The sequence below is a fragment of the Nilaparvata lugens genome, chromosome 4 (genome assembly GCF_014356525.2).
Source record: "Nilaparvata lugens isolate BPH chromosome 4, ASM1435652v1, whole genome shotgun sequence".
Classification (NCBI taxonomy): Eukaryota; Metazoa; Arthropoda; class Insecta; order Hemiptera; family Delphacidae; genus Nilaparvata; species Nilaparvata lugens.
In genome coordinates, this window is record NC_052507.1 from 3828263 (window position 1) to 3844823 (window position 16561).

Here is a 16561-nt window from a genome sequence, read left to right on the forward strand (position 1 = left end):
GAAATGTCAACATTCACATTTCAACTTGAAAATGACCCAAATGGTCGAAACTATAGTCGTTGTAATATTTTAAATAATAAAGGGTACTTCAAGTTTCAATATTGTTTTATAAATTTGTTTTAATGTTTATTTACGTTGATTAGAAAAAAAATTGATTAGAGATGAGGAATTGATTTCTTGTTGAATGAAAAAGACTAAGAAATTGTCAAAAAATCACAGATTTATTGATACTTAGAAAGACCGGTTTTGGTTATTACACCATTGTCAAACTGTGATAAACTCAGAGGAGTTTTAATATCAATGAATCTGTGGGTTTTTGACAATTTCTTAGTCTTTTTCATTCAATATGAATAATTACCACAATATCAACTTCTCAACTACACAAAAAGTGAAAATTAATTTCTTTCCTAGGAGTTGCTTTATCAGCCTCATGATATATAAATGAGCAGGATAAACCTCCTCCTTGAAGAGTTAAATGCATTCCAAATTTCTCATTGAAAAGAAAGATTTTTTATTTAATATCAAATCAAATTCAAAATTTCTAGTTTATTTATTTCTGGACTGAAAAGTGGACCCAAATCAATTCAAGTGGATAGCATAACCTATAATTTTTATTCATTCATAACTCTACCTTCATTATTGTATTATCATACATCCCATCATCATCACCTAGGCTTAAAATACTTCTAGAAAGTCGCCTTTGTAAAATAATAAAAAATATATAATAAGTGTAATAACAGTTTCTAGATTGATTGAAGTTATATTTTTTAATATCTGTTTTTCAGGTAGTACGATTCAGTGCCCAAGGAACGAAGCCGCGAAGTTTGGGCCAAAGTTACTTCTACTATGGATGATAGCAACAAAATCTTCAATATCAAATCCCTACTTTAGTGAGATATTTTATACATATCCAAACTATAAACATTCATACCTAATAATTGTATTTTTAAATTCACACGGTGTATGGTGAGATGTTGTGATACATGGTCTCGGTTGCATAAAATCCCCTTTAATTTTAATCATGGTTGAAAATGTCACAAGAAACAATCAGAGAAGTCATCTCATTAATATTATTCTCTCTGATTGGTTCTCAAGGTCTTTAATTATGATTAACATTCAACAGACTTCTGTGCAACCGGACCTTAAATATAAACTCAAGGAAGCATTCTAGACTCTATTATATCATATTGTCAACTATCACATTCATTTACAAAATAAATGAATAAATATGGAATTATATTCTAAACTCTACATATTTCCATGCCTTTTTATCATCTTCAATGTGAGTTGAATACTGTAGCCCATATAAAACTATAATTTATCCAATTAACACTTGGCACAGGAATGTTGTGAAATTTCTCCATATTAAGATGAAATTAATGAAAACATATTGTTTAATGTATATTATTCTATGAATAAATGATGTGGCATTGACAATATCTTTTCATTTCACCTTAATATAATTTATTCATACATACAATAAGTACATCATCAAAAATGATAGAGAGAAAAAAGGTAACCTTGTGCTATTCCTTTCCCAAATTTAGATAAGATTACACGTAGTCCAAAATGGGTCAAGTCTTGTAGTTGTTAACTTCACAAAATTTTCAGCTCAAGCAAAAGCTGATTAAGTACCTCAAATTTAACTCTGACATTGAAGAAAGTTTTTTACTTTCCTTGCCCTATTACCATAGTTAAGGAAAGTATTGCTTTCCGAAAAAAATTAAGGTACTCCAATTTCTAAATTTCTATACGTTTCAAGGTCCCCTGAGTCCAAAAAAGTGGTTTTTGGGTATTGGTCTGTATTATATATGTGTGTGTGTGTGTGTGTGTGTGTGTATGAGTGTATGTGTGTGTGTGTGGTGTGTGTGTGTGTGTGTGTGTGTTGTGTGTGTGTGTGGTGTGTGTGTGTGTGTGTGTGTTGTGTGTGTGTGTGTATGAGTGTATGTGCGTCTGTATACACGATATCTCATCTCTCAATCAACGTAATGACTTGAAATTTGGAACTTAAGGTCCTTACACTATAAGGATCCGACACGAACAATTTCGATCAATTGCAATTCAATATGGCGGCTAAAATGGCGGAAATGTTGTCAAAAAGAGGTGTTTTCGCTATTTTCTCGAAAACGGCTCCAACGATTTTGATCAAGTTCATACCTAAAAAAGTCATTGATAAACTCTATCGACTGCCACAAGTCCCATATCTGTAAAAATTTCAGGAGCACCGCCCCATCTATGAAAAGTTTGATTTTAGATTCCCAATTATCAGTCTTCAGATACAATTTAAACTAGAAAAATTGAGTGGAAAAGATTCAGCATGAAAATCTCTACAGTTTATGTTCAGTAACATTTACACCTAAAATTGAAAATAAGCTTTAAATTCGAGGAAATGTGATTATTCAGTTGCAAATTATTGTCGATTCTATTAAATCATTCACTATGAAGAGATAGCAGACTTCATGTGTGTCTCCAGCGTTATTGCCCTGTCACCAGCTGGCTCAAATCTTTGAATTGAGATGCGCGGGAACACTAGCGTCAGGTGATCAATTTTCATAACGGCATGAAAGTTGTGTGAGTGCGCCATACCAGATTTTTGAATTATTTCCACCTATCTATATATGAGAAGGTTGTTTCCAAAAGGTACTATATCCATATTTTTAGCAAAATGTTTTTATTATTTTTTTGGGTAATATATTCCATTTTATATGAGTTGAAGCTATTATTTTGTTCCAGAAAATTCTATTTCATGCATAAAACTGGCTTTAAAATAGCTGTTTCATATCAAAAGGTACTATATCCAATTTTCCAAAAAGTACTATTTCCATTTTGGTCCAAAAAGTACTATATCCCATACACGCATCACAAGCTTTCACATTCTCAAGCCAAAAAGTACTATATCCATGCTCTGAATATTGTTTAATCACTTGTGTTTCTTGAAATAAACCAATGAGGAGTATAATTTTTGTGTTGGAAAGAATCTGTTGGCTGCACTGAAGTCAATCATATGATTTCTAGCGGGAATTGCTGATTGTTGTTTTAGCATTGAGGTTAAAAGTGTGTGTGGTCTGTGTACATATGTGCTCATCTTTATTTCCTGATTCATATATTTTTAAAGCAAGTTCAGTTGAAAGTGATAGTTTTAATATGTAATTTAAATTGTCCTTGTTCAGTATACATAGATTTCAAAATGCCTAGCAGTGAACTTCATTGTGATAGTGATGAAGACAGGTGGGACTACTGCAGAGAAACAGAGAAGCCAAGGAAACGTAAGTCAGATCCAAGCAAGTGGGCGAAAAATGTCAGTAAAGCAAAGAAGAAAGAAGCTAGGGATAAGGACTGTTTTATAGACTGTGAACACAATACAAATTTCTGTAAAGCGAAAACTATCAATGAAGAGACAATGAAATTTTTTCATGAAAAATATAAAAACCTTACTTCTGCTGTCGATGAAAGAAAATTCATACAGAGACAAATTACTGTATCACAAGTGAAAAGGAGACGTGTGGATGAAGATGCTGCTTCAAAGGAAGCAATCAATTTCCATAAATTGTTTTATTCAAGGTCCTGAGGGTCCTATCCCTGTTTGTAAAAAGACGTTTATGAGTATTCTGTTAATAGGTCGGCGAAAAATTGAAATTGCTGCAAAACAAATCTCTATTGCTGATGAATCAATGACTGAGAGAAGAGGTGGAGCTAGAGTTTCTTGTTTTCAACTCAACAGACGGAAGAAAATCATCGAACATATAAGTGAATTCAAGTGTAAGGAAAAACATTATGGTAGAAACAATGCACCAGGGCGAGCTTATCTTCCATCCAGTTTATCAATTCGAAAAATGTGGGAAATGTACAAAGAAAAATGTAATGATGAGAACTGTAAATATGGTATCTACTGGAATGTTTTTACCCACAATTTTAATTTGGGATTCGGTACTAATAAAACAGACGTTTGTAGTGAGTGTGTCAGTCTTAAAGTTAAACGAAAAATGGAAACTGATATTGAGAAGAAAAAGGTGTTACTGGTGCAGCTTTTAGTGCATAAGAAAAGAGCAGCAGTATTCTACAAGGAACTGAATGTGAGACCACAGAAGACTATTACTATAGTTTTTGATTTGATGCAAAATCAGCCTCTGCCAAGAACTGAGATTGGCGAATCTTTTTACTCTCGCCAAATGTGGTATTACATATTTGGTATTGTAATACATGATAATACGTCAACACTAACCAAGCAAAATGTTCATTTCTACAGATGGCTTGAATCAAACTATGGGAGAGGCTGTAATGAAATTGTCTCATGTGTGTGGCACTTTCTGAATAGGGTTTTACCCAATATAGTTGGAGGTCCAATAGAATCAATAGAAGAGCTCCGTGTATTTTGTGACAGCTGTGTAGGACAAAATAAGAACTATACAATGCTCTTCTTGCTGATGAAATACTGCCTTAAAGTGAGTCTTAATTTGAAATGGACATTTCCTGTAAGAGGACATTCTTATCTCCCGGCGGATCGTGCGTTTGGACTTGTAGAAAAGAAGATGAGAAAACTACAAAACGTTATTGATCCCAGACCATATGATGAGATCCTATCATCTATTGGGACACTTCACACTAGAGATGTGATTATTCAAAACTGGAAAGACTCTGTGCAACCTATTTGAAAGCAAATAAGGGTTTCAATATTAGGGATGCCAAAGTGATTACATTTAAATTCAAGAATCCATCACAAGTGAACGTTAGGCAGTTCTACACGGAAGGCGCAGGTACTGAGCATTCTATTTTAAAAAGTAAGTTCAAAAATGTTTCAAAAGTTACTTTGCCACTTCGACAAGTGAAGAAATGCAATCACATGTCTGTTGACAAGATTAAGGACGTAAAAACGCTCTTGCAGAAATTGGGTATAAACTGGCAAGATCATCAATTTTTCAGAGATTGTCTATCTGCTCAAGAAGTGCCAGGCAATAATGATTCAGATGATATAGATGTTATGAATGAGGATCTTTTTTAAATCTTGAATAATATTCATTAATATCGTTTGTATTCAACATTTTCACATTATTTCTACAGTATCTGCCATGAAATTAGAGTGCAATAATAAAATACCATGATAATATTTTTAAAAAGTGGTCAATCGAATTTATTTTTCTACATACGAGATAATAGATTATTATTTGAATTTTTTATCCATGAGAAACTGAAAAGTTTCATTGAGTTTTTCATCACATTAACAACCTCAATTTTGTGAGGAAAATATGTTTTGAGTGAATATTTACTAATATTTTCACTTAGAAAACTAAAAGTTATTAATAGAGATGAGAACCTTGAGCGATATATTTGAATATATTTTTAATGAAGAATAAATTTGGTCCAATGTTTTAAGCTAACACAGATTGCTAGCTTTTTAAACGAGCCCTCTTCTCAATAATGATTCTCTTATGTTTCAAAATGTACTATATCCTTCTAGTTTTATTCCAAAAAGTACTATATACTAATTAAAAACCAAAAAGTACTATATCCAAGAATTTCCAATTAGTTTTTTATTTTTATTAATTTTAGTAGTCGTGATATAATAAAAGTGTATATTTAAATGACAATAACAATTCATGCCGATTCGTTTGAACATATTATCAAAATAAGTATTATTACTCCTAATTGTTGAGAGGAATTAATCATATCCTGAAATTTTTCACCAAACGGATATAGTACCTTTTGGAAACAACCTTCTCATATATAAAAGCGAAATAGCACTCACTCACTGACTGACTCACTCACTCACTCACTCACTCACTCACTCGCATAACTAAAAATCTACCGGACCAAAAACGTTCAAATTTTGTTGGTATGTTCAGTTGGCCCTTTAGAGGCGCACTAAGAAATCTTTTGGCAATATTTTAACTCTAAGGGTTGTTTTTAAGGGTTTAAAGTTCGTCTTTTAGCATGTATATTCTTCTTCTCCCAATCTCTTAATTATAATTGAAATTTCCATATCATATGTTACTATAGAACTATAATCTAGATAGAGTACCTCTTCGAAACAGTTGTTAACTGGCAACTAAATTAATAATTTTGTCTGGTTGGCATTAAGTTGAGTTGACTTTGTTAGGTTGGCACCAAGTTGAAGATTCACGAGTAAATGCATTCATCGCGGAAAAATTGATTGGGTACTGCTACTTCAATCCTGGGAATATTATATTACTAGCCGTCAGGCTCGCTTCGCTCGCCATATCCGTATAGCCAGACGTTTAGTCTGGACCCCCGACTGGATTGTTCTAACATATGATAAAAATGCTCAAATGAAAAATGCAGGCGAGCGAAGCGAGCCTGCTGATCTTATTCTTGGACGATCCAGTCGGGGGTCCAGGGGGCTCCGCCCCCTGGCTAGACGGATATGGCGAGCGAAGCGAGCCTGACGGCTAGTAGGCTATATAGCTTGAATTGGATAATATTTTGATGTATGGTATCTCTATATTAGTTTATTCTATTGTTCTAAATCATAATACTTCAAATTGAAATCAGTTTTGAAATACCAGCGGTTCATCTATTGTGTTTGTATGTTGTCAGTTAGGCTATAATATAGGGATACATTTTCAATTTTCAATTTCAATTTCAAATTCTATTGAGACAGAAATTCAAAATCATTGGAAAAGATACAATCATGATGAAACATGCATGAATGTTTGGTCATTTTTTCAAATGAATGTGATAACTGACAATACTGTACTTCTTCAAAGCTTCCTTGAAATTATGTGTTATTATCCACTACTTATTTCATGATAAAATAATCTAAAATCACAACACACTTTCTTATATCATATTATAATAATATCCTTTTGTACTCATTGAAAAATATGGTAGCTTGTAAAAAATTAATAAAATGGTACCTGTTAGTTTTATGATTATTATTTATTAATAAAATAAATGCTTAATTATCATTTTCTGATATAAGCCACTTGTGTACGAGGTGAGGTCCTGAAGACTGGAGATAAGGAGTTTTCATAATAAATTTTTTGTCAGTCATTCAATTTCAGCTGTTTTACATCCATGAAATTAAGCTGGTGAACGGCTGATTGTAGAACAAATAAACATATTATTCTCATTACAGCATACAATACGAAGACCTTTAAGAGATATCTCTAAGAGATATCTGCATCTTTGAGGTCTCTGGTACTGTACTGTAATAAAATCTTGTTTTTCTTTACAGTCGAGTATGTTTCCTAGTTCTGATTTTGGAACCGCAAAACTGGAAAAAACCGCCTTTTAGCGCTCCAGGTGGAAATTTTGTCAACTATAATCAAGAAATTCTGATTCAAAACTTGTAAACTAGGTTATGTTCATAGAATACATGTAGTAATGTCAGCACAAGCAGGTAATGTTTTCTGTTTCTCAATTATACTTTTCTAGATAATTATGACAAAAAATAGTGTAAGTTACTTGGACGAGAATGTCTTTTGCAGTGCTCAAATGAAATTCTAGTCTCGGCTAACGCCTCGACTAGAAAGATCATTATAATATTATTATTCAACGAGAATCCTAAATAAATGCTGCAAATCACCCCGAAGACTTCAGCAACTGCAGACATTGACAACAGGGTTAACAGCTAGATGGAAATTCGATGAGAACTACTATCCAAAAATTAGTAATTGGGAGGTACCGGGTTCGATTCCCGGGCTGGCAACTAATTTTTGGATAGTAGTTCTCATCGAATTTCCATCTAGCTGTTAACCCTGTTGTCAATGTCTGCAGTTGCAGAAGTCTTCGGGGTGATTTGCAGCATTTATTTAGGATTATCGTTAAATAATAATTATATATTAATTAGCATTTGAATAAATTCATTCTCTATTTAATTCCATCAGAAACATCATTCTCGTCTGCAAAAGGGGCCTTCCCGTCCTTGTGACTTATGATACTATTTACTGCAATCGTGCCCTTGGCTAATGAACCGTTTAGTTTTCACATGAATCAATTTGGTAGTATACACTACTGAGGAAGATTTTCATCCTATGCAACACCAATTTAGAAATGCTCTTTCTAAACGTTCAAAAACGATTGTCTTAGCCATAGACATATTCAATTGTGATAGTCTGTGTTCAATCAATTTATGATTAACCTTGTGCTATTCCTCTCCCACATTCAGATAAAACATAGTCCGAAATAGGTCAAGTCTTGTAGTTCTTCAATTCACAAAATTTTCAGTCCTCAAGAATTTGATGGGAAAACTCATTTGATTTATTTATAAGGAGTAGACCAGGCAATTAGACAAAGTTAGTTAAATTAATTAGTGAATATTAATTTCACATACTGATTATCACACTACTATCTTACTTCCCAATGAGTTCCCACTCTGTCAAGCAAGAAAATAATATCATTGGTTCTTATGGAAGTATGCACACATTTCATTGTCAATAAACAGCCTAGGAATTGTAGGCCCTATGTGATTGTATTAAGAAATCATCAATATTTCCCATATAATATTAATATTATTTATTACATTTCACTTCAATCAGTTTCCACCTTCAAACATGAATGATAATTTCTTCTAAAGGTATACCGGTAAGCTTTAAATGTTTTCTTGTTTCAAGTTATTTCAATCAATAAAACAAGTAACTACGTCAACAGATTGGTCTATGAAATATAAAGAGAATAAAAATCTCATTTTACCCTTTTTTTGAAATATTTTATCACAACATGTTTCGGACATTTATGCAATTTTTAAGTGATATGAAGTAAATAAATAAATACTACTGGAAGATTCTTATTTTAATCATATGTTAGTGTATTCATATGTTTTTATGAACTAGGACTGTAAACAATAAACCTAATAAACCAATTAGACACCAATAACGCCATTTTTGATAGAATCATGCCAATTTAAACCCAAAATTTACAGTCCTGGTTCATAAAAGCATATGAATACACTAACATATGATCAAAATAAGAATCTACTTCCAGTAGTATTTATTCATTTACTTCATATCACTTGAAAATGGCATCAATGTCCGAAACATGTTGTGATAAAATATTTCAAAAAAAGGGTACTGAGATTTTTATTTTCTTTATATTTATATTACAAGTAGCCCCACGGTATTTAGATGAAAACGGTAGGGGTCATGAAATGTGTGCGCAGTGGCCAGCCAGCTAGATTGCGTCATCGCCACCACCGGAGGTTTTTAACACCTATTGGCAATATTTATGAAACGTATTTTTGTTAAAAACAGATGATTGGATATGAAATGACGTCAGCTACACCGGAAATTCAGCACAAACATGCGCGTGACACCTACCGTCTTCTTCTATATACCGTGAGTAGCCCTATACAGAAAAGAGATAGTCTATGAAAATATATAGGTACTTCAACTTTTACAACATTACTTTACTATTGTAAAAGTGAGAGTAGTTACTCATTGGATCTTATATAAGCTATGAATTTCAAGTTATGTGACTTATTTTGTAGATGATTGTTACTGCAAATAATTATTAACACAATGATATTACAAATAATTCTATTAGGAATGGGATTCAACACCACAGAAATAAAAAACACTGTGAACAACATCAAATAGTTAGATTTATGTGGATGACAACATAATAATAATTACAAATTAACCAATCTTCAATCTATAAGTCTTCAAGTCTATATTATAGAGAATTGCCATTTTGAATCCATCTAGAAAACAACAGGTAGATGTATTTAGTTCATGAATAGTTTACTATTTAGTTTATAGTGTAGAACGTTTTTAGTAAAGGAAGAACTTTAGTTTTCTCTTTTAGTTTATAAATTCAGCTCAAGAACGGTCTTGAGGTGAATGTTCTGAAGACGAAGGTAGTACCGGTCAGAAGAGGAGGTAGCGGAGTTAAGAAGAATGTTACTTACCAGAATCAGGAGATTGAGACTTCAAGCACATACTGCTATTTGGGAACAGTCTTTTCATCATCTGGACTTTTCTGCGCTAATGTACAAGAAGCAAGTAAAAAAGCAAGGGTGGCATCTGCAAAAGTTAAGGAAATCCTGACCACCACAAAGACAAGCAGATTTCGGACGATCTTCAAGCTACATCAGTCCATTGTTGCCTCCACTCTCCTGTATGCAGCTGAAATCTGGGCTCCATCATACTGTGAGAAACTTGAATCGACTGAAAAACAGTTTTTCAAGTCTTTGTACTTCCTGAGGAAAAATTCTCCTATGCATTTTGTGCGTCTTGAGATGGGATTGGACCACATCGAGTGCAGAGTATTGAAGGGAATGTTAGCATGGTATTTAAAGGTTAAGAGAATGAGAGGTGACCGCTTGCCAAAAATATGTCTTGAAAGACTGACGGAATTAGATGCACAGCCCAACAATAAAGAAAAGTACAACTGGATGACGCAACTTAATCGGAAGCTCGACAGTGCCAATCTTGGTGAGAGTTTGATCGCACTAGAATCCAAGAGAGATATAGATGCCCTAATAACCAAATTTAAGGAGCACAAATTAAAAACGGATGTCGATAGGGTGATGATTTCTCACTACAATCCGCTTTATCGTTGTATTAGTGGTTTGGGTGCTGAGGAGGAGTACTTGAACTTCGGGAAAAGCATATGGAAGATGCGTCTCATCAGCCAGCTGAGACTTGCTCAGCCAAACACGGCATCTTTCTCAAGTGAGGAAATCTGCTTGCTGTGCAACCAGCGGGCTGATAACAGCTTATGTCACGCTCTCTTTGGATGTCCGACTTTTGATGACAACAGAAGAAAGTACTTGGCGGAGTATCTGCGGGGGAGCCAGGAACTTGACGAACAGTATAAAGAACTATTACACATAGAGACACCAGCCAAGATGGATAAGATTTGTTTTTACTTTTTCAGCTACATAAGATTCAGGAGATTCGTCGATGAGTTGGACTGATATCTGATCTGTTTTTTTTTTTGTGGCAAGACTGATTAAGGACAAATATGTTTTCAGTTTTCCTATTTTCAAATGATATTTTGTATTTATATAATATGTAAACAAACTCAACTCCATTTGTATGTTTAAAAAAACGAAAGCAAATAAAATATTCTATTCTATTCTATTCTATTCTAAATTCAGCTCAATCCATATTATAGAGAATTGCCATTTTGAATCCATCTAGAAAACAACAGGTACCTAGATGTATTTAGTTCATGAATAGTTTACTATTTAGTTTATAGTGTAGAACGTTTTTAGTAAAGGAAGAACTTTAGTTTACTCTTTTAGTTTATAAATTCAGCTCAATCCATATTATAGAGAATTGCCATTTTGAATCCATCTAGAAAACAACAGGTACCTAGATGTATTTAGTTCATGAATAGTTTACTATTTAGTTTATAGTGTAGAACGTTTTTAGTAAAGGAAGAACTTTAGTTTACTCTTTTAGTTTATAAATTCAGCTCAATCCATATTATAGAGAATTGCCATTTTGAATCCATCTAGAAAACAACAGGTAGATGTATTTAGTTCATGAATAGTTTACTATTTAGTTTATAGTTTAGAACATTTTTAGTAAAGGAAGAACTTTAGTTTACTCTTTTAATTTATAAATTCAGCTCAATTCAAGACATTGTTTGGCTCTTTTACATTAATTATCCTGTTTCATTTTTCAAGAAAAGACAATGATGTATCTTTCATTCACTGATATGAAAAATTATTTAGAGTAGGGCATTGAATTTCATAGAGAGTATTTGATATGAGGAAATTATATGAATAATATGAATTGGATTGGAATTTTTATTTAAGTCTTAGTGCCGGTTAAATTTTAACCGTGAGAGAATTCCACAAGAACCAATCAGAGAGGCCGTCTTTTCAAAAACGCTTTCTCTGATTGGTTCTCGTGGAATTAATCACGGTTAATATTTAACCGGCTTTTGTGCAAACCGGGCCTTAGGAGAGCAAAGTTAGGGCTCAACCGACACTGTCTCACACTCTACCCTTGATGGTTGAATAATTTAATTATTTATAATTTAATAATATAAATATTTCAAAGCCAACCAGCAGAAGATAATCATAAGTTGACTTATTGTATTATGACGAAACATATAGGAACTGAGATCATAATTTTATGATATAGGTTGGACAGAGTGATTGTTCAATTTTGGAAACATTAATAGACAAGAAAACTATTTCCAAGTAGGCCAACTGCAATGCATCAATGGATTTCAAAAACTACAATATTATTAAAAAAAGAGAAAAGCAATTCACGATTCAATCAATTTCACAGAGTTCATTAATAACACTGTATGAGAGTTTCGATAACATGAGGTTTAGAATTAAAATGAATTATGTACATCATAGATGAAATTAAAGGATATGCAGTGACATTGAAACTTTTTATTCGGACAACTACTTTCTAAGACAGTGAGTGTAGAAAGAGAACAATTTTAATTTAAAATAATTAATTTAAATTCAGTTTGTGAGTGGTGCCTCAGGAGATCGTTTCTTCCTTCTCATGCCTGTCAGAGTGTAGGGAATGGGTGGCAGCTTTCCTTCCTATAGACAAATTCCAACAAAAATTACATTAATTCTCATAAAAATAATTTGCTGCTCAAAAAGAAATTGTGATTGAAATAAATCGAAAATATCATTCAGTACTTTTCAACTCATGAGAACAATTTTTCATCTGCAACCTAAAATAAACTAAAAACAATTGAATTGCATAATATGCATTATAAATAATATGATTATTACTAATTATTATGTCTCATGCGTTCAAACAGGTTATCCACTTATAAAATATGAGAGTTTACTGAGTGATATTCTTTTTATTTCAATAAAATATATTTGTAGCCCTACAGTAAGTTAGTTCTAAGTATTAGGGGTTTCACAAATTTATACTCATTCACAAATTAAATCACTTTTATTTATAATTAATCACAATTTTATTCGCATCGCAATTTCGCAAAAAGAGGGTTACACATATCCCCATCGCCATTACATTCGCTCGACCATAGAGCGTTAACACCAAAAAGGTAGGATACACACACACCAACATCATAAGTAATACCTAGCGCACTCTATCATCAGGGCCTTATAAAATTGAGTCTCTAACACTCGGCCATTCTGCAAATTAATTTGTCCTCAAATTTACAAAGCGTATACAAAATAAGAATCAACATTTAGCAAGAAATAGAATCACGAGATTACAATTTTTCAAGACAGCAAGTTACTTCAAGATTTTCAAATATAAAAAAAACTACATACATTTTAATCTAACTTCCTTCATAGAACCAATGATAGCAAAACATAACACTGTATGAAACAATGGTATAACTGGGTAGATATTACATTTGTTATAAACCCCTTTTTTTTACTATTTTTACAATAATTCAAGTGAACTCCAAAATTTTCAATTTACTTTAAATGTTACAAATTTTACTTTAATTCTACAATATTTCAAACCACTAAGAAAAGAAAACTGAATGATCCAAATATATGTTTCAAAAGACAACATGGACAAAAATTATTTTAAAATGAAATCCTTGAGGTAGTCTGGCCTCCTTCGTTTGCGCGTTTCTAGCAATCTAGCTTTATTGTTAACAAAACGTACTTCTGGCATAACTTCTTGTTCATTATTTACATCACCTCCAGTTTCCTCAAATCTCTCTTCATCATTCTCGAATCTTTCCTCTTCACCTCCCTCAAATCTATCTTCTTCATCATTCTCATCATCTTGGTTGCATATCTTCCATGACTTTAATTGAGAAGAATGTGCAGTGCTGGAATACAATCTGGATTCAGTCGGATTCAGGTCTCTCACCCGGTATGTATCATTCGGTAACACATCTGTTATAACCAAAGGTCCTCTGTATTTATCTTGTAGTTTAACTGGCTGGCCAGTGTGTTCTGGAGCTTTCTGCATTACTACAATTTCACCGATATCATATCTATCTCCAGCAAAGTGCTTTCGATCATACAAGGTTTTCATCTTTCTCTGTTCCTCAACAATTCTCTCACGTGCAGCTTCTCTCAATTCTACAGGATTATTATAATCCGAGGCTGTCTCTAGAACTTCATTCAACACTCCTAGATGGAAACATGGTTTATAACCATACATTAATTCGAATGGACTCTTCCCTGTGGTTTTATTTGTCGCCGCATTCAGGTTTCTCTCTACTTCTGGGATGACATTAACCCAATTCTTATTGGCGCTGAGACTGGTGGCTATGGTAGGTACCAGCACTCTGTTGACACGTTCTACCTGTCCGTTTGCCTGCGGATGCCTAGGCGAGTTCAAGGTATGTGTAATGCCTTTATTTGAACAAAACTCTTGGAATTCGAACGAAGTGAAACATGATCCTCTATCACTGATTATTTTTCTGGGTATACCTTTTTCATTGATCAAGTTTTCAAGAGACTTAATGACAAATTTCGTTGAGGTATTTTTCACTGGGAATAACCTGACAAACTTGGTTAGGTTATCAATAGCTACTAGGATCCATGAACAACCAGACCTTGTTTCAAAAGGACCCACATGATCAATATGCACAATCTCAAATGGACGCTTCCCAGGAGGGATAGGGTGTAGTAGTCCTGCCTTTTTACCAGAGGGTACCTTTACGAGAAGGCACTGGAAACACATGTGGATGTGTTGCTTGACATATCTTTTCATTCCACCAAACCAGTAATTTTCCTTAATTTTACTCAAAGTACGATCCAAACCAAAATGACCTGATAAGTCATGATAGGTGACTACGATACTTTTCCTCATGGACTTTGGGATGACAAGTAACAATTTTCCTTTATCTCTTCGATATAGTATGCCATCAGTTATAGTGAAATTTTCCATCAATAATTTTTCTGCTCTTGAAACTGTATCTTTGTGAAATAGTCCAATCAACTTTTGTAGATCAACGTCATTGTGTTGCATCATTGCAACCTGCTCTTCCTTTGTGAGCCCCAAGCATATGACATTGTTTGCCTCCAAATTCACATTTTGGTATCTGTCTGCTTCAGCTTCTTCAACAGGTGCTCTACTTAATGCATCTACATGAGCCATCTTTTCTCCACTCCTGTGTCTTATTTCAAAGTCGTAATCTTGAATGAGGTCAACCCATCGCGCAATTTGGGGGTTCTTTGTTTTGTGAACATTCATGTAGACCAATGACTGACAATCTGTAATAATCGTAAATTTTCTTCCTAGCAAGAACGGTCGCAATCTCTTCAATGACCAAACAATAGCCATAAGTTCAAGTCGGCTGGAATGATAATGTTGCTCAGTACTTGAAACTTTCTTACTTACGCAGTAAACTAAATGCAGGCGGTTATCTCCTGATGATCGTTGCAGAAGGATCCCTGCAAGACCTAATGATGATGCATCAGTATGAAGTTCGGTGTATGCATTTGGGTCAAACAACTTTAATACAGGCTCAGTAGTCAAAGCGGTTTTCAACTTCTGGAATGCTCTTTCTTGATCAATATCCCAATCAAAAGATGTATCTTTCTTAGTCAAACTTGCTAGAGGCACTGAAAGTTCTGCATAGCCTTTAACAAAACGTCGGAAGAATCCTGTGAGGCCAAGGAAACGTCTCACCTCATGTACATTTCTTGGGGTTGGAAATTCTGAAATAGCCAAAGTTTTCTGTTCACCAGGACGAATTGTACCATCTGAAATTACAAATCCCAAAAATTCGACAGTTTTTACACCAAATCGACACTTACTTGGTTTCAAGGTTAACTTGGCTTTACTCAATGCTTCAAAAACTTTACGCAGATTTATCAACATGGTTGGCCAGTCTTTAGCGGGAATTAATAGGTCATCAAGATAACATTGAACAATTGTGTTTCTGAGAGATCCCAAGACTTTATTCATTAACCTTTGAAATTCTGCTGGTGCATTGGTCAAACCAAATGGCATACGCACAAATTGTGCTGTTTCATCAGGTGTTACAAAAGCAGTTTTTGGACGAGTACTTTCCTCAAGTGGAATTTGTAGGAAACCATGTGCTAAATCCAGGGTCGCGAAGATGTGCGCATCGCTCAAAGTCTCTAATTGGGAGTCCAAGTCGGGTAATGGATATGGAAGTCGTACAGTCTGGGAGTTGAGTCTTCTATAATCTACGCAGAGTCGTTTTTCGCCATTTTTCTTATTTACAAGTATTACTGGGCTTGCATAAGGAGAGGATGTTTCCTCAATGATTCCTTTTTCTCTCCAATCGGTCAAGATAGTTCGAATTTCTTCTCGCTCACCAGCTGTCGTCTTGTAAGGTTTACTAGTGAAAGGCCCACTACCTTCTACCTCCTGTATTGTCATCTCAGTCAGGTCAGTACATCCTAGTTCATCTAGGCTTAATGCAAAGCAACTCCTAAATTCATTACACAAATCAATTACTTGCTGCTTCTCATCAGCAGTCGCATCTTCACATATTTGCAGATGACTCTCGGTAAGCACTGGGTAACCATCTTCTTTCACAAAACAAGAGTACATTTTCTGATCTTTAGTCTCAATACAAATACTTTGGACAGGATTGATTACTTGTTCGATAACAAAATTGTTTCCCTTACGGTAATAATTAACTCGTGGATTGTGAAGCCATTCTCTGCCTATCAATATGTCAATAGGAATTGCGTCATCTGGTAAGA

At 33.9% G+C, this 16561-nt stretch overlaps 1 protein-coding gene across 1 annotated transcript in view; it reads right to left on the reverse strand.

The window, feature by feature from the left end:
- Nucleotides 1-12298: 12298 nt before the first annotated feature.
- LOC111055511 (cardioactive peptide) overlaps nt 12299-16561 on the reverse strand; it is a 33594-nt gene continuing 29331 nt past the window's right edge. Inside the window, exon 4 of the mRNA XM_022342731.2 lies at nt 12299-12472. Within this exon, the coding sequence (XP_022198423.2) occupies nt 12389-12472 (84 nt within the window). The 3' untranslated portion in view covers nt 12299-12388. The remainder of the gene's footprint in view (nt 12473-16561) is intronic.